The sequence below is a fragment of the Canis lupus genome, chromosome 18 (genome assembly GCF_003254725.2).
Source record: "Canis lupus dingo isolate Sandy chromosome 18, ASM325472v2, whole genome shotgun sequence".
Taxonomy (NCBI): Eukaryota; Metazoa; Chordata; class Mammalia; order Carnivora; family Canidae; genus Canis; species Canis lupus.
The window spans coordinates 35,021,279-35,043,332 of record NC_064260.1 but is presented as its reverse complement, the minus strand read 5'-3'; the positions used below and the strand labels follow the sequence as shown (position 1 = coordinate 35,043,332).

At 53.5% G+C, this 22,054-nt stretch overlaps 2 protein-coding genes across 12 annotated transcripts in view; one reads left to right on the top strand and one right to left on the bottom strand.

Annotated features, from left to right (window-relative positions):
• The window catches only part of WT1 (WT1 transcription factor), a 48,768-nt gene extending 35,759 nt beyond the window's left edge, over nt 1-13,009 (bottom strand). For 3 of the 9 annotated variants that reach the window (XM_025452398.3, XM_025452399.2, XM_025452400.3), the window contains exons 1-3: nt 8,992-9,139; nt 7,089-7,211; nt 6,523-6,625 (exon numbers count right to left, since the gene is read on the bottom strand). In XM_025452398.3, the coding sequence (XP_025308183.1) occupies nt 6,523-6,625; nt 7,089-7,211; nt 8,992-9,001 (236 nt within the window). In that variant the 5' untranslated portion in view covers nt 9,002-9,139. Of the gene's footprint in view, nt 1-5,462; nt 5,604-6,522; nt 6,626-7,088; nt 7,215-8,991; nt 9,140-12,095; nt 12,117-12,723 lie in introns of those variants that run through there. The other 6 variants (XM_035701474.2, XM_035701475.2, XM_049096572.1 and 3 more) reach the window with 5 other exon arrangements.
• A 784-nt stretch (nt 13,010-13,793) lies between these two features.
• Nucleotides 13,794-22,054, top strand: part of EIF3M (eukaryotic translation initiation factor 3 subunit M) — a 155,284-nt gene continuing 147,023 nt past the window's right edge. For 2 of the 3 annotated variants that reach the window (XM_025452392.3, XM_025452391.3), the window contains exon 1: nt 13,794-13,903. The gene's annotated coding sequence lies outside the window, so the exon portion shown is untranslated. The remainder of the gene's footprint in view (nt 13,904-22,054) is intronic. The other variant, XM_025452393.3, reaches the window with a different exon arrangement.

The following is a 22,054-nucleotide window of genomic DNA, read 5'->3' as shown; positions in this document are numbered from 1 at the left end:
GGGGAGGAGACGGAATGTGAACCTGAGCTAAAAATACCAGGCCGGAGCATGCTCCAGCTCTGATCTCTCTGGGCAATCGGTCAACACCCAGCTTTCATCATGAAAACCCACAGAAAGAGGCAACATTGGTCAAGGAATGTAAGGCCTCTGACAAATAAAGCATCTAATTATTAAATAACCACTGTAGGTGTCGACCGCTTCATTCCCAGAGGAGATCAGATAAGCAGGTGGTTTGGCTCAGAGCAAACCACAGTGGTCACGTAGGCATTTCAGCTCGCCGTCTAACTCTGTCTGTTCGGAAGTGAACTCTGAAATCGCAGGCTGCCAAAATATATTCCAAAAGTCATGGTATCCTTTATATTTTTCAAGTCGATTTTTTTTAAGGCCCCTTGTTTCCTATGTAAGAAATGTTTGAAGTTGGAAGCAGGAGAGAGAGGAAAGAAACTTCTATAACTGGGATTAATGCAAGTTGGAGTAAAATAAAAGGAAGTCAGTCCTAGCAAAAAGAGGAACTTAAAAGGAAATCGGTAGTAGATCATATAGAGTTTGTTTTGGCCTGGACTGCAGTATTACTGAGTTCTCGACCTCCACACAAAAAAGAAAGGAGGGGGAAAAAAAGCCCTCGGCTATTATCTGGACTGGGACTCCCCCACTCTTCAATTGCACGTGTAATTCAAGTACATGTTCATCTTTAAGTGTGTTTACTAGAGACAGCAGAACAAGGTAGAAAAGTTCATGTCACCCCTGGAATGGAGCTGTCGAACCCGGTTGAGGTTGGTGTTACCTCTGCCAGATGGTTGCAGGCTGGCAAAGGAGCACTTTGGTGGAAGTACAGTTTCCCCACAAGATTGAAGGGGAAAATAAAAAAAAAAAAAAAAAAAGATGCATGAATGAAAAAAGAAAATACCAACAAGGAAAATGCAGAGGTAGCTGGCACCTGTGATCAGAATTCGTGATTGCTCAGCTTTTGCGCAGACAGCTCTGCCCCACACAGACAGAGAGGCCTCTGGGGTTTACCCCTACCTGATAACCGGGGCTTAAGCACAGAGGCTGCAGCCAGACCTCCACGCAGCCCTTTTCCTGCGTTCTTCCCTCTAAGGCGCCATGGAGGCTGCCTGTTGAGAAATTTCTGCCCAGCAGGCCATGGTGAATAATTATTTCACAGTCAATCTCTTGGTATTGTTATTTCTCTCAAGCTCACCAGTTAACCAAAGAAAAACCCACTGGGGATTCAACTTCTATTAATAAACACTCGGTCAGCACAAAAGTTGCAGGAATATTTGAAACTAGATGTTTCCCCCTCCCTGGAGACAAGTCCATTTCAAGCCTTTGGTTGTGATAACATTGCCCACCCCTGGAAACCATTTCAGACTTTCTGCCTTCACGCCTACCTATGTGGGAAATAAATTATCGGTACTATCTTAAGTGAAACCTTACACCATGTAAAGTGTGTGTGGATACACAAGTGAAAGGAGGTATTATCAATTGTCATTTTATTTCCTTGGGCACGAGCTATCCCCCTCTGATACACGTCTATGCTGAAGGCCAACCTAAATGGTTGATGATGCACTTCCCGCTGACCTGGGCTCCCAAGAAACTCTGTGGCTGCTACGGAAGTCTCTCTCTCATAAAAAAACAATCTGCTGCAAAAAGCCTCCACTGTCAACCGCATCATTTGTGCATCACCAACATTCAATTTAAGAGTATTTGAATCAGCAGTTGCTGCTTCCAAAGTTGGGGTCGTTTTACCTACTAAGGGGCAAAAGGAAATATCCTCCTTTAAAGGGGTAGCACAGTTGCTAAAGAGGGATATGCAAGCCTAATAAATGAGTGAGAAAAAAGGGGAAGGACTAGAAGATATAAAAAACAAAACAAAACGCCAGTGCATGGGAAATACTTTTCAAACACAGGGCACAGAACTCTTTGTCAAAGTAGCTGTGAATATCAACCCATGAACTGGGTAGATGGGATGGGGGGGGGGCGGTGGCTCCAAGGAAGTCAGCAAGCAGAGAAGGCAGATGTGTTTGCAGAAGAAGACTCAAAGAAAGTGAGCTAGCCCAGCTAGCTGCCTATTCTAGGTAGAAATTGGGAAAAAATTAGTGCTTAGTGGGAATGGATTTCACTACTCTCTCCCCTCAGGAGAGGGGAAGGTCCAACCTCTCCTGAACCTTGGCTCTGAGCACAATCGTGGTGGCCCTGGAAGCAGTCGTTTTTCCTGGGTCTGGATGGATGGGGGGAAAGGTCTTCGGGTGTCTGGACTGAACATTGCCCCCAATGGTTCACACCTCGTGCTTAAGGCACAGCTAGAGGAGTCTGAAATCTGAAGGACAGACAGCTGATTTGGGAGTGAAGGTTTCAGGAGAAAGCTCAAGTTTGCACCTGACAATAATCAGGAATAATCCTGCTCCCAATCTATTAAGGGCTTTCTACCAAAAGTTATGGGTAAAACTAATGGATAATGGGATTTCTTTCATAACTGGGCAATAAAAACCTTTCTGTAGTGAGACACCAGGCAGATGCCACCTTTGGAAAGAAAAAGCACTTATTCATCAGGAGAGGTAGCAGGGTGAAGTGGATAAGAGGATGGATTCTGAAACCTCACTACCTGAAATGGAACGCCAGCTCTGTCTCTTACTGTGGCATACCAGGCAAATTCACCTCCAAAGGCTTCCTCTGTAAAATGGGGATGAAAATCTATTGCCTGCCTCAACGAGTCATGCAGATTAAAGATGTCAATGCTTGTAAAGTACTTAGAATGGGGCCCCTAAAGAAGGAAGTCTGTATAAGGATTTGCTCTGCATATTTATCAGCAACAGTACTGATACAGACTGTGTAAGGGGAACATTCCAGGTGGAGGATGCCGAGTGGCCTGAAACTCCTCCACAATGCAGAGCACAGATGGGTTTTGAAGTCAGAGACACTGTGTGGATCAAGTCCTGGTCCTGATTCTGATTTGCTGTGTGACTTAAGGAAGTTATTTCGAGAGCCTGAACCTATTTCCTCTTCAGCAGAGTGGAGATTAGAGTACTTACCTCACAAAGTAATCAGAAGAATTAAAAGTGTGACCTGAATGAAGCACTTAGCTCAGTGCCCAGCAGCACATAGTCAGCATGCAATAAATCCTCATTGTTTACTCATGTTTCACTTAGCTATGATCACTGGGTCCCATAGGGGCTGAAATCTGGCTTCAGAAGCCTTAGTGACCTTTAGACAGAGCTTTACCCACCTTCAATATGCGGGATGGCAGAGAGGATGGGAAAAACCATCTCCTATCACTACCCATAAGTTGACTGGGGACATTTTCTATTCACTATCATTCACATCTGCACACAAATGTGCCCCGCTGTAACTCCTGAGATCTGTTACCTGAGAGAGAAGAATCCCTGTATAGTTCTCTCCTAATGAGGAGAGAATCTTGAGAATTCTCTGAAAACAAATTCGTATTGTGCACTGCTTGTTTAATATCAGCATATGTATCATCACCTTTATTTCATGCTGGGAAGACAAAATTCAAGATTAGAGAGACAGAAGCTCTTGGAGGGCAGCGGATAAGAGGCTGGGCAGGCTGCCCCAGGGGGTCAAGTGCACCAAGGCAAACGAAATACAAGCAAGCCTTTCCCAGGAGGTCCCAATTTTAGACAGAAGGGAATGGAGCCAAGGACCATGGAAGCACCACTGAGTATCTAAAACCCAAATGTTAAGCCATTAAGTGATTAAAATTTAGTCTTATTTCCCATGCTTTTTCAAACACTGCGTTCATAAAAGCATATAAATACCCTTTCAGATTTTTTTTTAGGAGCAAAAAGAAGAAAATGACATAACTCCAGTGATGTCGATGCATAGAATCGATTTTAAAACTTCCCGACACCTGTCCACTCATCGTTACTTCAGGGGAACTATCTGACCTTTGAAAAGTGATTAGAAACATTATGAATTTAGGGTGACTGGAACTTCAAAGACAGTACAAACTTCAAGGGAGCAAACTCTTTTCCTAGGGAGTCACAAATTCTTCTTCAGATGCTACTGCTTAGAAATGTTCTCTCACAGAAGAAAATGGTATTTTGTTGACATAAACATAAAAATGAGAAGCAAAAGAAGTTCCATTTATGTAGAAAGCAGAAAGGGATAAGCAAATATTTCCAAAAGATGAACTTGACAAAATTGCTTTATACAATCAGAAGCTGGATTAGAAAGGTGAGAATTTTACCTATAAAATGCAATCCAAGTGACTTTTCCTACTTCCATGGCAACCACAAATTCAGCCCTAAGTCAAAATCCACCACAGGGACTCAGTTTGGAGAATTGTTGTTGAAATAGCGACTGTGACCACTTTTTCCCCACCTCCTCTTTCTAGGCTGCTCAGCCCCTCTGTGAGAGAGGAGAGTAAAAAATGTTGTGTATCTGTGTCCCTTCTGAACTAGATTCCAATGCCTCCCAGGCCCCAACACCCAAGGAGGTAACCCAGCACATCTCAACAGCACCCATTCCAGCATGGAGGTATTCCTTGCTGCCTAGGTAAGGCTCCAATCAGGAACCAAGGAGGTAGGAGTTCCCATGGGGAACCATTCCAAATGCACCCCCAATGGCTACTAGGATAACCACAACGCCACTTTAGAAACGGGCAGAAGCAGTTCCTCAAGAATGATAGCAATGGCCCTGCCACCACAGTTTTGCTGGGGTGGGAGTGGGAGTGGGAGTGTTGGCAACACAAAATGGTTCTGGGTTCTGCACCCCTTCCAGTGACCCCACCCACCACGAGGAAGCACAGAGACTATGGGCTTGGAAGCACAGGGCACTGGGACTGAAGTGTCAAAAAAAAGAACGAGATCTGCTAGTGAGAAAGAAAAGGAGGATGAGGAGGTGTGGTCACTCTACCTCTTTCTGTGCAACCCTTGCACATTTCTTTGCCCCTTCTGGCTGAAAGAAAAAAAAAAGAAAAGAAAAGAAAAGAAAAGAAAAGAAAGAAAGAAAGAAAGAAAGAAAGAAAGAAAGAAAGAAAGAAAAAGAAAAGAAAGAAAAGGAAGGAAAGGAAAGGAAAGGAAAGGAAAGGAAAGGAAAGGAAAGGAAAGGAAAGGAAAGGAAAGGAAAGGAAAGGAAAAAAAAAAAGAAAAGAAAAGAAGAAAGGCTAAAGGAAGGGGAAGGGAAGGGAAGGGGAGTGATCTCGAATCCAAGATCCAAGTAGATAGGCCAGAGTTTCCCATCAAAAGGAAAGGCTTCCGAAGCCCCTGGGCCTCAAGCATACAAAACCAGAAGGGGCTCGACCTTGTACTTCCCCCACAGGACAATCAGACCGGTGCCAGGCTCAATTTCATAAGCGCACCGGGGCCCTGGGATGCGCCGCCGCCGGCGGGGGAGCGCAGACTCCTTCCCCTCCTCCACCTGTGGGACTGCAGGTCCCCCAGGCGCGGCCACCCCCCACCCACCCAATCTCCCAGGGCAGGCGCTTTTCCTTCCTTCATTACCTCACTACCTCCTTCCCTTGACGTCAGCCCCGGGTCCTCGAGCGGAGGGGGGAGGATGGAGAGGAGTTTGGGGCAGTCGGTATCAGGCTCCCCGCAGCCCCGGGCTGGGGGGTCGGGGCGGAACGCGAGCTAACGCGCGCCCGACCCCCGCCTCCCGGGCCGAGGGCCGCCGCCTCCCTCCCCCGCCGCACCTTCCAGGCCCGCGCGCGCCGGCGTGTGCACCAGTTACTAGGCAACCCTATCGGAGGCGCGGGACGCCGGCCAAGTTCACCCAAAGTTGAAGAATAAATTTGGGGGAAGAGAAGGTGGAGGGTGGAGCGAGAGCCGGGAGGACGCACCAGGGACAGAAAAAAAAAAAAAAAAAAAAAGCTTGGAAGAAAAAGAAGCCGGTCTCCCGCCTCCCCAGAGCGGGAAGGAGGGCGGGCGCGGGCGGGCGGGCGGGCGGGCGCGGGGTCCCCGGGGGCCACTGCTGCGTCCCGGCTGCAGTCGGCACACGGTCGGGGTCGGGTCCCCGCGCGGAGCCGGGCGCTGGCAACCACGCCCGCCGCGCGCCGCCGCCGCCACGGCCCCGGGACCGCAGGGCCGCGCCGAAGGCTGCGGTCCGGGTGTCCGCGCCCTCGCAGGACTCCCGGAGAAGGAGACGGCCGGCCGGAGTGGCAGTGGGCGCGGGGGCGGGGGGTGAGCAGTGGGAAGAACGGAGTGGGAGTGGACTCCGCGTTTCATCTCTGGTCCCGAGGAAGTTAAAGCCCTCCCATAAGGAGCCTTAAAAAAAAAAAAAAAAAAACTTCTCGAAGCGCCACTCTTTTAGCTCAAATAGTAACCGCCGTCATTTATACTCAAAACAAGAACCACCAGCAGAGGAGGAAACCTACCTCTTCCGCAGCAGAGCCAGGAGGTCTGCTTAAATTTGCCTTAAGTAGCTAAAGGCGTCCTCTGCGTCCGGGACGGTGCACGCCCGAGGTCCAGGGTGCCCGCGTCGGACGTCACCGCTCCCGGGGTTCGCGCGCACCCCCCGCCCCGGGTCCCGGCGACCCAGACACCGGGCCGAGCGCCCTCCTACCTGCTGTAGGGCGTCCTCAGCAGCAGGGCCTGGCTGCCGGTGCAGCTGTCGGTAGGGGTGTGGCAGCCGTAGACGGGGGGCGGCACGGAGTACTGCTGCTCGCCTGCAGAGAACCCGAGAGCTGCGTGAGCGCGCCCCAAGGGATCGGGGTGCCAGTGCGGGTGGGGGTGCGAGGACGCGCGGGCAGGGTCTGGGACAGCCGGGCTCGGAGACTAAGCGGCGGGGTTGGGGGGCTGGATGCTGGGGCGTGCCGAGAGAGTGGGCGTCCGGATCGATTGATCATAGGGTGCTAATGAGCTTCTCACTTCACATTCCCTAGGCGGTCGCTTCCTAGTACACCGAAAAGACCATCGAGACCGACGCAGACTTGCTTGAGTAGAGCTGTCCCTAACATTCTTGGGGGTGGGGGCAAAACTCAGTCCTTTCTTTAAAACTGAGTGGGACTGGGCTGATGATTAAAACTCCCTTCTCTCGCAATTTGCTGTGGTTTGGCAATTCCGGGAATTGGGGGGGGGGGGATGGCGGAAGAAGGGCAGAAGGACCCCACATCGTTCCCGCCTGCTTACCCAGAGAGCCCTGCTGGCCCATGGGGTCCTCGTGCTTGAAAGAGTGGTTGGGGAACTGCGCGGCGTGGTGCGAGGGCGTGTGACCGTAGCTGGGCGTCCCGTCGAAGGTGACTGTGCTGTATCCTGCTAGGCGGGGGAGAGAGGCACAGGTCAGGGGGAGCTGGTCGGTGGGTCTACACCAGAACCTGGTGGAGGAGTGCGCCCCCCCCAACTCCAAACCCCAGGGGAGAATTATGCCACCAGCCGGCCTCCAGGGCTTGGAGGGTGGGGGGAAGCTGAGACCAAGCCCAGAGGTGTGACCTGGGGGCAGGCTCCTGCCCTTTCCCCAGTAAGACCCTGACCTCCCAATTCTTTGAGGCCCCATCTTCCACACCTTGCCTGCTTGCTTCTGAACCGAACCTCAGGTAAGTGAGGTATGTAACTCGCCAACCACTGGCCAGAGAAGTTCTTCTCCAAAAAACAAACACCGTGGCTCTTGTTCAAGGGGCAGAGCGGGCGAGCGAAATGAATCTGTTGGGCTGACCCCGCGCTGACTCGGAGCCGTAAATCAGGGGACTGCGCACCAACTTTCATTAATTATTCGGAGCCCGTTCAACAGCATTGGCTTTAAATGGTGAGAGTAATTACTGAGTAATGTTATCGGAGGCTGTGCGAACCCCAGGACACCCAAAGCCCTCCCGGAAGCTGGTGAGGGTTAAAAGAAGAGGCCCTTTCAGTTGGGCCCTCTGGCCACGCCCTGTGTCGCCTCCTTACCCTCACCCAACTTGCACTCAGTGTGTCCCTATTCTGGGCACCATTGTGGGGGACACGTTCCTGGGGCTCCAGGTCGGGGAGCATGCTTGTGTTGGGAGTGCGCCTTCCCTCCCTGGCAGTGCACGGGTCCCCTGCCAATTTCCCTACCGAGAAACCAAGGGTGATATCCACCGTGTTCTTCCCCAGCTCTGGGAAGGCTGAGTAACAGAATGTGGTGTCTTGATTGAAAAGTGTAGTCTCCTTTGTAGTTATTATTATTATTATTATTATTATTATTAAATTGCTTTAAACATAGACCCCACCAGCCTCTGGAAAACTGTTTTCACCTCTAGGGAAAAAGCATCCTCCAACTAGGATAAAGGTCAGTCCTGGGCCCTGGACCGACTGGGGGGATTCCCTCCTTTTATACACAAGCCCTGGAGTCCAGGCCAGGAGATGAATGTGATGGGCCCCGAAGCTTCCATAGGCGCTCGGCAGGGCCACGGTGCCAACCCATCCTCTGCTCATTCTCCCAAGGCCCACCCGACCATTGTGCTCCATCTCCAAACACCATTCAATTTGGGGGAGTGGAATGGGTCAAACGGCCCCACCCCCACACCCCATTCTTGCCCCAGGCGTGACGCAGGCTCTGTAACAAGTGTCGGAGAAGACTTAGGATGGACAGAGGAAGGTTCGAAACATAATCCCTCCTCCAACAAAAAAAAAAAACGGAGCTTCTCCTGCCCACTCTGGGCAGTGTGGTGTGTGGGAGTGGGAAGGAGGGCCAGGGCAGGTCCTAATTACCGGGTCGGAACCAGGCAGGCCAAATCTCACGCACTGCTTAAGTTGACAATTTAAGAAGCCACCAGCTTTTATAAGTCGCATGACGTCATAGTCCTACATCTCTTACCTGCTAAGTAGGCAAAGATCTCCCCCCCCCCACCCCACTCCACCCCTTCCCTTAGCTGTGGGGGGGGGGTGCGTGGGTGAGCAGCTTGGGCTTCCTTTTGGGAGCGAACGCACCGCGCTGCCCGAAGCCTGCCTGTCAACTTACAAACGAAATAAGGCTCTCGGCACCCAATTTTGCAGAGAGAAGGCCGAATTTTTAGAAGATATTTTTTAAATAGAGAAGGAGAAACAGAAACCGCAAAGAAATGGTCTCTAGACGAACCCCTCTCCATCCCTGGGCAGTAGGCAGTGGCCCGGAGCACGTGCTGTCCTCGGAGGCGGGCTCCGCAGTCCTGGGGGTGCGGGCTGCAGCTCCCGCAGCGGCCTGGTCCCCACGGCGCCCCGCGCGGCTCCCGAGGCTCCCTCCGGGACCGGACGCGCAGACCAGGGCGCACGGGGGCGCGGCAGAGGCCGGCCTCCAACCTCCTCCCTCCCTCCCGACCCCCTTAGCGAAAGCGCCTGCGGAGGGGACTGAGCGCTCTGCTCATAGAAGCTTATCGGCCCGGGGCTGATTAGATCGCGCTGTGCCGGGGCCGCGCGCGGGGCCGGGCGCGGAGAGCGCGGGGGCGGGGGCCAGGGGGGCACAGTGGCCGGCGGAGAGGGGCTGCGTGTTCAGACTCTTCGTACAGGCCTTCGAGGGAGAGGCTCTAAGCCGCCAAGGTAGTGCTTTTCCCACGGTTAGTCTCCCCCGGGGAAGGGAGGGCAACCTTGACCGCGGAGACAGGAGGCACGCTCTGCGCCTCACTCCCCCGCCCGCCGCAGCCGAGGGACCGGGAACAGCCCGGCCCGGCCCGGCCTCCCGAGAGCTGAGGGGTAGGGTGGGCTGCAGGCTCAGCCAGGGAGGGGGGGCAGAAGGCTGAACTTGAGGACTCCATTGCTACAGCAGAATAAGGAGAAGTCTCTTTCCCCCAACGAAATACCCTCTCCAATGTGACCTAAAGGGGGGCGCCCTTCGCCCTTGGGTAGAACTGGTCTCTAACACTTAACTCTAGGATGGCCTGGTAATGCCAAGGCTGCCTCCCTGCACTGGGACTCTGGGAGCCCTTCAGGCTGAGCGAATCAGAGGCCGGCTGACAAGCAATCTTTTCCCCCCTCCTTAAACCTTGCCTTTAGTCTGAGACTACCCAGATCCTCCTGCCCCGAGGAACCATCTAACCCTCACACACAGCCTGCAGTCGGTTCATTGACCATCCAGCCCGGCAAAGGAAATCCGTCTCAACAGAGGGGCCCAGATCCCTGGAAAAGGAGGTAGAAATAGCCTAGTATGGTCTGGCTTTGAGTCCCTGCTGTGCCACAGAGGGACCTCTCGCACACCTGATCTCTTAGAGCCCAGATTTTCTCATCCAGAAATAAGGGAGTCCTCCAATGTCAGACTCCGTGCACTCCAACGGGCAAAGACGGCCTTAATACTCAATCCCCCGTGCCTTCCACAGAGTAGATGCTCAATAAATGTTTGCTGAATTAAGGTTTAGAAGATCAGTACACCACCTATACTATTTAAGAAATTGGGGGGATGTAGGGGGATGGTCTGATGCCTGGAGTGCCAACTGTCTCTCCTGTGGGCCAGGGCTAGGCTGCTCTGCCTAGGGACAGGAATTCAGAATCTCGATTCCTCTCTGCTGGAGCATAGCCATTCCCATACTCTGGAGAAGGAGCTGGTGCCCTTGCTTCCAACACAAGCCTCCTGCCAGACTTTGCATTCCTGGGGGAGCCACAGGAACCTCAGAAGTCAAGGGAATAATCCCAGAACCTCCAGGCCTCAGGGTTGCCAAGGCCAGGGCTGAGGCTGGAGCAGCTTCTGACATCTCAGCCCAGCTCCCAGCTGCCCAGTAAGTTCCAACAGCCAGGCAAGCATGGCCCACTTACATCTTCCATGCAAGAAAACCTAAGGCCACAGATGGGAACTGCCTTGCAGGTTGTGGCACGTGTCTGGGGCGGGCTCTCCACTGGGCTTTTCCCTGGAATGGGGAGGAGAATTCTTTCACCTGCTAGTCCTGTCCCCCTACTCCCAAGCCTTTTATCTTTTTGGCAGCCAATCCCATGCTGAACTGATGGGATCCCAGGCACTAGACCTGCCTAATAGAAGAGGCCCAAAGTGAGAGAGCCCAGGTTTCAAAATCCCCCCACGGAACTTAGATGGACTCAAATAGCGCGGTAGAGCCCCAGAAACAGACCAAATAGCTACTCCAGGGAGCACACATCCACACACAGATTCCCTTACATCACACACCTGCCTGCCAGTCTTGCAGTTTCTTGTCCAGTCAATTTTAGGTGGTCTGCTGCCTTCTGAATTTAGAGCCCCAAGCCAAGGGAAAGTTGGGCTTTCTGCTCCGTTGGCATAGAACTTCAGCAGGGCCCTACCCCCAAGTTGTTCATCTCAGCTCTCCTCTTACAGATAGGGAAACTGAGACCTGGAGATTTGTTTAAAAGGTAACAACAGCCTGCTCAGTGGAGATGACACCATCAGAGAACACAAGCCTCTGAATCATACTCAGTTGTTTCAACTGTTCCTTGAGTGGGAAACACTAGCTTCTATTTAGGAAACACCCAGAATGGAGGAACCCAGGTGGGCCGTTAGAGGTTACTCCACAGAACAGGGATCTCGGATTCCCTGAACCCAGAGGCGAGGGTGGTTTCGATTTCACCAGGGCTTCTGGTGAGCCAGGTGCTCCAGACTGGTCTAAGGTAGGGGCCACCTGAAGATACTCGTTTAGAAGGTATGGTGTGGACCGAAGCATAGCGCCCTTCTGCGCCCTGGGCGCCCCGGCACCTCCTGCAAACCATCCAGGCTCTGCGTCTCTCGTCCCACGCATTCCAGAAACGCCCCAGTCCCTCGGGCCGGCGCGAAATTTCGCCCCAGCAAAAGCATCCGCCCGTTGCGTTTGGAAACCGTTTCCTAAAATATCGAATCAACCCGAATTCCGTGCTGTTACATTCTCAACCAGCACAGAAGTCCAATTAGAATAAAATTGGAAAACAAACCACTGGGGTATGGATATGATTGGTTCCAGCTAGTCCGGAGTAGAGGTAAGGAAGTAGGTGTGCGGCCACCAGAGCGGGGTGAGGAAACTGTGTCCCTCCGTGTACACTGGCTGAAGTCGGCGGAGAAGCTGTTCTTGTTCTCACCCCCATGTCTTGCAAAAAATCTTTCCCCGAGCCGAGCTCCGAGTTTAACGACAAGAAGGCGACAAGGCGCGCTGAAAGGGAGGCGGATGCTGGGGCCTCGTTCACCGCCTCTCGCAGGACCTGGTCCCGCACAGCTTGGAAGAGGATAATGAGCAGGGTCCTGCTCCAGCCCTGGAGCCCTCACTCACCCGCCTCACTCACCCGGGAGACGTCCGCTGCTGTCCTACCCTACGCGCGCCCGGACGCGGTTCCAGGACAGCCGCTGTTTAGGTGTCAGCGCGTTCACCCACTCTTCCTCGCGCCGTGATACCCATCGTACGTCTGATGTGTGCCTCCGCCCTAGGGGAGGCTGCAGCGCCTCCTGACATTTTGGCGCAGCGCGGGAACGCGGGCTGCCCACCCCGGGCTGGTCCCACCGTCTAGAAGCTGCAAAGGTCCAGTGCCTCGTAACGGCTTGGTGATGCCTTGAGCTACAACAGCGCTTTCCTGAGACAGGGCCAGAGGCTGCACCGGGCCGGGTTCCCCCTTCCCACTCCCACGGAGACGAGCAGCCCTGGAATTTCCCGGGGTCCGACGGGGCCCCAGGTGACCTCCCGGCTCGGGCGAACCGGTTCGGCTCCCGGCTCTGGAGGATGTCAGGGGCCTCTCCGCGGCCTCCTCCCCCCACCCCTCCCGGCCGCAGCTCCTGCTACCCTCACCGTCCTGGGGGAGGCAGCGGGTTAAGAGCCGGGGTCGGGAAAGGGATGGGAAGGGGAGCGCTGGGGCGCAGCGACAGCCCCGGCGCCACCCCGCGTGTAGGGGGCGCTCCCCCCGCCCCCGCCCTGCTTACCCTGGTTGCGAATAGCGGGCTGGCTCTCGAGGCAGCTGGGCAGGTAGGGAGCGTTGGGGAACATCCTGGCCTGGCCCGAGGACGCCTGGCTGGGCGGAGGAGGACCGAAGGGCCCGTAGCGACAGGCCCCAGCTGTGCCAGTGAACTGGCCGGAGAAATGCACGGTGAAGGCGCTCAAGCACTGCTCCTCGTGCGGCTCCGCGCCGCCCCAGCTCGGCTCCTGCTTGATGAAGGAGTGAGGCGGCGGCGGCGGCGGGGGTGGCGGCGGAGCGGGCGGCGGCGCGGGACCGCCCAGAGACCCGTACGCGGAGGCGCCCGGGGGTGCAAAATCCAGCACCGGCGCCCACTGCGCGGCGCCGCTCACGGGCAGGGCGCAGCCCCCGCCGCCGCCCAGCGAGGGCACCGCGGGCAGCAGCGCATTCAGGTCCCGCACGTCAGAGCCCATCTGCGGCGGCTCAGCCCCGGACGCCCCGCGGCTCCTTCGGCCTTGCAGACGCTGGGCGCCGGACTCGGCCGCGCCTAGCCTGGCCCAGAGGCCGCCCGGGCCCGGGAGCCCCGGCTGCTCGGGCTGCTGAAGGCACCCAGGCCCGGAGCGGAGCGAGGGAGAAGACGCCGGCTCCGGGGCACACGTGGAAGCCGGCTCCTGCGGCAGGAGGAAGTCCAGGATCGCGGCAAGGAGGCGGCGGGGCCCCGGCTCCCGGGCTGCCGTCCCGGCTCTGGGTGGGTGGGTGGGTGGGTGGGTGGGTGCGGGAGTGAATGAGTGGGAGGGCGGGTGGGAAAGGGGGAGCGGACAGGCGGTCGGGCTGCGGAGAGCCCCCGGGTGTGGGCGCTGCCTTGAACTCCTTACCCCAGCTGCCTGGCTGCCCCCGGCTTCCCAAAGCTCAAATAAGAGGGGCCGGCGGCGGGGGAGGAGGAGGAGCCAGGAACCTCGGCCGCTCCATTCACACCGCAGCCCGCGCCGGGCCGGGCGGCGCGCGCCGATCAGTGGGGGCGCCCTCGCAGCGGGGGTGGGGTGGGGTGGGGTGGGGTGGGGTGGGGTGGGGTGGGGGCGGGCCCGAGGGAGCGCACCTCGGGGAGACACCCTCCTCTCCTGCCGGCCTGCGGGACACGGCCCTCCCCCACCTCCCCTGCTCGGCCGTCGCAGGTGTGGGCGCCTCCGGGCCCTGGCTAGCCCGTTCAGGTGAGCTGTGAAGGTCCCCACTGCAGCCCTGGGTGATGGGGGGGATGGGAGGGGGGAGGCGGGATGGGGTGGTCAATCTGAGAGGGCGGGTTCAAGGGAGGGGCAGGTGAGCTCCACGAGGGCGGGAACTTCGGGAAAGCGCAGAAAACTTTCCCGGGCGGCGGAGAGGCGAATTCCTTTGCTCTGAGCCCGCAGGTCCCGCTCTGGCTTCCAGAGCCGTCGGGCACGAGTGGGGCCGGAATCTTACGTTCACTGGGGGGTGCGGGTGACACTTTCTGGGTTCCAGAGGCCAGACTCAAGGTGAACGTGGATGACCTGGGGGGGGGGCAGGGGTGCATCCGCTGTGAGCTTATTTCGATCGTCTGGTAGCTGATTACTTGACGGGATTTGCGCCCAGAGGAGGGCAGTTGTCGCCTGCCTAAAAATTGGTGTCAGCGGCACTTAATCTCCCTCTCTAGGGATGGGTGTTTAACTCTTCTACGGTGAAGCCGGGAAAACAGCGGCTAGTTCGGGAGGGAGGAAAACTCCTAGGGCCTGCACGTACCCCGACCGGGGAATCCTGGAGCCCAGTTTGGTGGGTGAGCGGTAGGGAGGATTGGGGGTGCGAGCCCCCCGGGGAGAGCTTGGCCCCTGGAGCCAATCCCGCCCAGCTCGGCCTCCGCTCACGGTCGAGAATACCCTTCTGGATAAGCAGTGACGGACAAGGAGACGCAAACCCGTTGGGAGGACCCCGAGGGAAAGCCTCCAGTGGCCCAAGGTCCGGGGCAGCGGTCACACCGCTGGGAGCAACGAGCGCCGGCCTTTGCCACGTCGGACCCCTCTCCCCACCTAGTCACTCTTTGGGAGCCCCGCGCCTCGGGGCAGGTGTTTGATGTTTTGATATTTGTCTTCTGGTTCTTCCAGAATAGTCAGGAGTTAGGGGGATGCGGAGCCCAGGCAACGAGAGGCGCTGGGAAGCCGGGCCGGGGCGCATCTCGGGGCGCGCGGAAACGCCCAGCAGAGCCGGGGAGGCCGCGGCGACCGCGCAGCCCGGAGCCTCCGGGAGCGCGGGCGCCGCTCACTCCAGGCCGGCCCGGGAGGGCCCGCGGCTCCCCGCCGCGGTAGTTGCAGTTTCACAAAGAAACGGAGCGTTTTAAGAGCCGTGATTTGCTCTCCATTCCTTGCGCTTTGGTTTTCGTTCGTTTGCACCGAGTAAACGAAGTAGATCGACCTGAGCGCCGGCCGCGAACCCGAGGCGTTGGCGGGCTCAGAACCCACGCGCCCAACAAACTTCCCTCCTCTTGGGGTCGCTCGTCCTAGAGGCGCCGGAGACCCCAGACCAGGAGGGCAAAGGTCGGGAACACGCGCTACCCGCTGCCCCCGCCCCCCCTCCCCGGGCCATTTACGAGGTCCTGCACCTCTCGGCGCTACTTTGGTGCCTGACTGTGCTTGTCTCCACTCAGAAGCTTTATTTTATTCATTCCTTCACTCATTCGTTCATTCATTCATTCAGAAATGGAAAGGTTCTGGAGGCCCCCTCGGTCTCCGCCGACACTCGTGGGCTGCCCACTACGCTCCCACTAGAGCAGTGTGTCAGCCTGCCCCTGGCCTGGAGAGCTGGGCAGAGGGCATGCGCCTTTGGTCCCTTTGGCTCAGAAAGGCCCCGCAGGACGAAACTTCTGGGGCCAGCTTGCCCTCACAACGCCACAGACCCCTGCCTCCTACCCACCACTTTTATTTCTCCTTCGAAGGAGTTTTTCTCAATTAGGATTCACTCAAGCGCCACGAGGGAAGGAGAGCCCTTTATGAACAACAGTCAGGGATTTTCATTTGCCAACGAAAAGGTCGAGATTGTTTCTCTTTTATCCTCCTTTGCAGAGTTTTTTTGAGAGGGGAGGATGTTTGGGGGGAAGGTGGCTTGAACGTGAACTTTTCTGGTTTTGAATCCCAGATAGGGCAGAGGTGCTTAATTTTGTGACTTTATGTTTAAAAAAAAGAAAGAAAGAAAAATCTTTGTTCAGGGGTGGGGTGGGGGAAAGGGGGGCCGAGAAAAGTTAGGACTGCTCTCGCCCCCGCCGTGTGTGGCCAGAGAGTTCTGGAGGGAGGGAAGAGCAGCGGTGCGATGCCCGCTTCAACCCTACGGTGCCTCCGCGCCCCAACTTCGTTGTGCGAAGCGGTGGGAGGAGTTACCCGCAACTCGAAGGGCAGGAGACGTAAGTTCTGCGCCTCTGCAGCCCCCCGAAGTCGGACGTCCTCACCCCAGAGGAGGCCCCCGAGTGCCCCCACCCATCCCCATCCCCATCCCTGGAAGCCCAGCAGCGCCTGGGCCAAAGCTGGGAAACCCGCGGACTGCGGTCCCACCTCCTCCCTTGAGTAACGTTCTCTGCGGTCTCGGGGGTCACCCCGAGCCTGCCTGGGCGGAGGGACGGAAAGTCTGGCCAGGAGGAAGGCCCACCCTCTGCCCGCTCGACAGGGGGGCGCTCTCCTGCACCCCGGTAGCTCGAGGCCCAAGGAAACCGGGACGGCGGAGCCCTGGCTGCTCCCTCGGCTCACCCACCTACCCGCTCCCGTGGGCGCTGAGGCTGGGGGCCCAAGAGGATCTGGTCTGAATCACCGTTTGGCAGAGATGGAAATTCAACTCCCCGTCTACAGAGAAGGAAACTGAGGCCCAGGCGGAGGAGGAAGGAAAGGCAGCTGCAGAGCGCAGAGGTTAAGAGCAAGGCGTGGGTGGCCAGAGAAGGGAATCTCAGGTCCACCAGGTAACATCTGTAACAGTTTCCTTCTTCATCAGACGGGATGAGGAATCCTAGCGTCCACCTCATGGGGTCGTGAGGATTAGCCGGGTTCAATAAAAGTTTCAATTATTATTATTAAGGATCCGTAACAAGATCGTGGCAAAGCGGAGCTGAAACCCAGATCTCTCAAGTCTAGCTCAGGGCTTTACCCCCACGCCCCTTCTTCTCTGTAGAGCTAACGGAATGGGGTGCAAAGAAAGGAGGGGGGACCCCGAAAACCCATGTGGCTCTGATACGATGGTAAAACGCATCCTGGCCTGGGAGGTGCTTAGTTATTGCGAGATCAGAAAAAAAAAAAAAATCGCCTCTGCGTGGTAGAGGGTACTGAGGACCGCCGACCCCACCCCATCCTCTCTGACCCGGCGCTGTCAGCTGCATGTGACCGGGAGACGGAGCCTGGCCCTGCAGCCCGGGCCCCAGGGGGCAGCGCGGACGCCCAGCCTGCGCTCCCGGCGTCACCCCGAGGCCGCGCACAACTGAATAAACACGCCGCAGCGCTGCGACCTGCCAGGGGCTGGGGCCGCAGACCCATGAGAGGGGTGGCTCGCCCGCCGGCAGCCCGGCGGGACCGGCTCGCTTAGCACCTGGCGCAGGGGCCCGGGCGCCCAGCTCCGCGCGCACCAGCAGCAGCCCGACCGCGGCTCCTCCCTCCCTGCAGGCTTCCACTCCTAGGTGTGGGCTTACCCCGGGCACAAACCTCTGGGCAGGCGCTAGGGCCGGTCTGCAGCCCGGTGCTGACCAGAGAAGCCCCAGCTTCATTTCTTTAAATTAAAAAAAAAAAAAAGAAAAGAAAAGTAAGGGAGGGACTTTTGTTAGATCCTAGCCCCTTTGTGCCCCCCACCCCACCCACCCTGGCTTCCTCTGTTCATTTGAAAAATAACTCGATCTTTTTGAACCACCTCTCGCCTACAGTTCAAACTCCGTTCTCAGACCCAGTTTGGGGGTTCAGGGCCGGTGAGCACCGTTGCCTGGGCGGTGCCAAATTTTCCCCTCTCCACCCCACCCTGCCCCCAGCTTGCAGCTCCTGCAACCGCCAGAGTTACCCGTCTGTTCTGATGCCACCGCGAGATGGTCCCCAAGCTCCCAGAGAGTCCCCGTTGAAAGGATTCCGCAGCGCTGCCTCTATTATTATACCGTAAATCTTTTTAAATTCTGGAACTAATTATATAGAGGATATGTCTCAATTTGTTCTGCATTAATGCCACAGTGGGGATGGAGGCCGGGCCGTGGCCAGAGCAGATACGTAGGCCCATGAAATTGATGAGCTGAGAGTTGCTCCCAGTCCTAAGCGCACCATCTGGAATTCCAGTCTGAGGTTACAATTAGAACTCCTGACCCCAGATTCAACTTTGCAAACAACAGGGGAAAAAATGGGAAAAAGAAAAAAAAAAAACCGAGACGGAAGAAAAAAAAAACAACAACCCAACAATCCCAACTTATATTCTGCACCTCTAAAAAAAAAAAAAAAAAAAAAAAAAAAAAAATTCCCCACACTATCTTAAAATCTTTCCATCTTAGACGATTCTTTCCAAGTATTCTTTTGAGTTTTCTTTAACCTATAAAAGATAATGGAATATCTTTTATAGATTGGATTTTATCTTATCCCTTTCCCTCTCCCGATTGCACTCAGTTTAATAGTTGTCAGTTTTTTCTCACAGTGTTTTTTTGTTACGTGTTGGATTTAATTATATGGAACCAAAATATTCCTCAGGAAATTAGCTTGCTAAATATTCTGTCATTTTGTGATTCTGCTTTTGAGAAACAGCTTAATTACAGAAATCTATCTGGATCTAGGAACTTTTTTTTTTTTTTTAGTGTTGCTTCAGCTTAACTGTAATCAGAGATTTTATTTGTGTTGTAATTTTATTTGTGTTCTAAATCGGTTAGGCCAATTTCTTCCTTCTTTCTTTAGTAACACACTGCTTTATTTTCCTCTCACTTTGACCCTCTGAAGAAAACGAAGGACCAGGCAGTACTGGGGAATCTGTTAAATTTATTAGCATAAATGCTTAGACAAAACGAGATATAAATCATTCAGATGTATTAAGCCATAAAGTATCCCAATGAAGTCAGTGCCTCGCAAGGGTCCTGGTGTATAAATGTTCATATAAAACAAGGTATCGGTATTATCTTTCAAACTGAATATACGTTGTAAAAATATCCAAATGTTGAGTTAGGAATACGGGGGCGATGGCAGGGCAGGAAAGGTCTATTCTTTAGAGCAGCCTGTTAGCCATTGTGATGGCTCAAAAAGCATGGCACAAGGGAAAAATCTCAACAGTTTGCATGAGGAATACTCAGTAGACAATTTTTTGAAGAAAGGTAGACAGGGTATATTTGATGAGAAGTTAAGAAATAAGGAAAGAAGAGATGAATAGAGAGCAAAACATTGCTTTCAGTAGAATGCCTCCCCCCCCCCCCCAAAGGTCGATTTAGCTTCAAAAAAAAAAAAATCTACTCAGAAAAGGCACTGGCTCTTCATACAAGATAACGGATGAGCCATTAGTGAAGAGCCACCTGGGCCTTCGTCTGTGAACCCGGATATGCAGCTGGTCTGAAGGAGAAGGATGTGAATTCGCTAGAGGTAGACAGGGAGAAGAGAGATGGGGGAGTGAGGAAGGGCAGTTTCCAGAATTCTTAGCAGAGGTTTACTAAGACAAAAAATTAGGCAAAATGTTTAAGGAGCAGTGGCTCACAAAGCTCATAATCACAGCTTTCTGTAAATCTTGGCAAACCAAAGAAATGATTATTCCAAAGCCTTTTTTTAAAAAAAAGTTCCCCTTTTCTCTCTTGAATCAAGGAGTTTACCAGAGAAAGGGAAAAAGCCCCCCTTTTCTTCATCAGGGGCATCCCCAGCCTTTGGGTGCCATCAGTTCGTTCACCGTGGGGCAACTATTTATGGGCACTTCCTTTGTGCCAAGCATTGTGGCAGAGACTGGAAATACAGCAGGAAGAGGACAGTCTCCACTCTGCTCTCACGGAGCTGACATTCCAGTAGGAATGACAGACAAATTACAAGTAAACCAGGCAGATACTTTTACACAGGAGTACCTGCTACAAAGGAACAAGGAGATTTGTTAGCCTAGAGGAGTAAAGGTTAAGACAGGGACGGGAACGAATATATTCACCCTGCCCCATCTTAATATGTTTGTAAGTGTCCCACCTGAGTGGCAGGAAGGGTGTGAAGGATTTGGAATGCTTGGTCTAGACACATCTCTGTCTGCAGGGAGGCTGGACTTCATGGAATCAGGAGGGTAGCTGGTTAGACAGGGCTGGATTAAAATTGCCACCACCAGCTGAGTGACTGTGAAAGTTCCTTAACCTCCGAAACACTCCCTTTTCTCCTCTTCAAGATAAAAACAACCAGCACCTTTTGAAGTTGAGAGAACTAGATGAGGAAAGGTATGTACCATTTCTTAGCCCAAAGGGAGCACTGAATAAAATGGTAACTGTTATCTATACTCATACAGATTGTTTTTTCTTTGCTTCTCATTAATTGAGAAGTTCTAGACTTAGCCTCAGTATTGGTGTGAGCTGAGAGAATCTTCACTGTTGTTGGATCAAGGCAGGAAGAGAAGCCCTTTGCCAACAGCTCCAACCTTAAGGAAGGTTTGTTGCCACCTTGAAATGAATTGAAATTCTGTCCTACACCCAGGCCTGAAACAGAAAATAAGTGGCTTCTGGTTCAGAATCAAGCTTGGATTCTTTCCTTTCAGTACAGAAGGCTACAGGTTAATGTCGGCTTGAAAAGTTTAGGATTGCTTTGTTCCTTACAGCCACATTTCAGATGTGTAGCCTTGTTTAGAATAAAGAATGCTGGGCTAGGTAGAAAAGCACCTGGGCTCAAATCCTGTTTCTGACAATGACCATGGCCCCTGGGAAATAACTTAAGCTCTTGGTTTTTCAATACCCTTATCTATAAAACGAGAATGATAACAAGAATGAAATAAAGCAAGCAGAGTGATTTGAAAACTTATAAAACGAGAATGATAACAAGAATGAAATAAAGCAAGCAGAGTGATTTGAAAACTGCAAAACGCTAGGCAACGCTTGCAGACAGCCATCAGGACCATCTGGTACATGGAAACTAATGGGGCAGTGGGGGGCACCTGGGGGGCTCAGTGGTTGAGCGTTTGCCTTTGGCTCAGGTCATGATCCTGGGGTCCTGATATCCAGTCCCCCATCAGGCTCCCTGCAGGGAGCCTGCTTCTCCCTCTACCTATGTCTCTGCCTCTCTCTGTGTCTCTCATGAATAAATAAAATCTCTTTAAAAAAATAAGGAAAGAAGAAAGAAAGAAAGAAAGAAAGAAAGAAAGAAAGAAAGAAAGAAAGAAAGAAAGAAAGAAAGAAAGAAAAAGAAAGAAAGAAAAAGAAAAACCAGGGAAAGAAATGCTACAGGGAACATTGGAGTACATCACTTTCTCCTGCATGTTTCTTCATTTCTGAAGGTCTCCTGCATGTTTCTTCATTTCTGAAGGGCACAGTGCCTTTCTCATGGGACTGTTGTGAGAATGACATGAGACGTGGGCAACCTTTCTGAACACCACCTGGCATAGAGGGCTTGCTACCTTTGTTGGTATCCTCCTCTAGCCATGCTCCCAAAGCTGAGCTTTACATTTTCACACTGACAGGGTTGGGGTTTGTTTTGTTTTGTTTTGTTTTGTTTGTTTGTTTTGCTCTGGCAGGAGGAAATAGTACAAAGAGTAGGGCTTAGGGATCAGACGGCTGGGGTTTAAATCCTCCTCTGCTTTTTATTTTTTATTTTTTTGTATGACTTTGAGTGACTTCCTTATTTTCTCTGAGCCTTAAGATTCCTTTTTTTTTTTTTTAAGATTTTATTTATTTATTCATGAGAGACAGAGAGACAGAAGAGAGAGGTAGAGACACGGGCAGAGGGAGAAGCAGGTTCCATGCAGGGAGCCTGATGTGGGACTCAATCCCAGGGCTCCAGGATCACGCCCTGGACCAAAGGCAGGAGCCAAACTGCTGAGCCACCCAGGGATCCCAGCTTTAAGATTCCTAACTGTAAAAATGGGAGCTAATACCTTTCCCTCGCAGAGTAGTTTTGAGAACAGATCAACACAACACATGTAGAGTGCCTACATGGTGCCTGGCATGGGGTCAGAAATCAATACATGGTAGTTATTAAACTTTCAATTTGCCTAACCAGAGAATACTAACTTACCTCAAAAAACCTATCAGCGACTAAGAACTTGAATGAGAGCATGACTCTGAGCACACACAGAAACAAATTCCCATCTTTGTCTAAATTCACCTGTGCCAATAAGTAAATAAATTCACCCATGCCACATCAAAATCTCACTGCTTCGTATAGGAAAGACTTTGCAGTCAAGGCATTGACAATGACTTTCCTTTT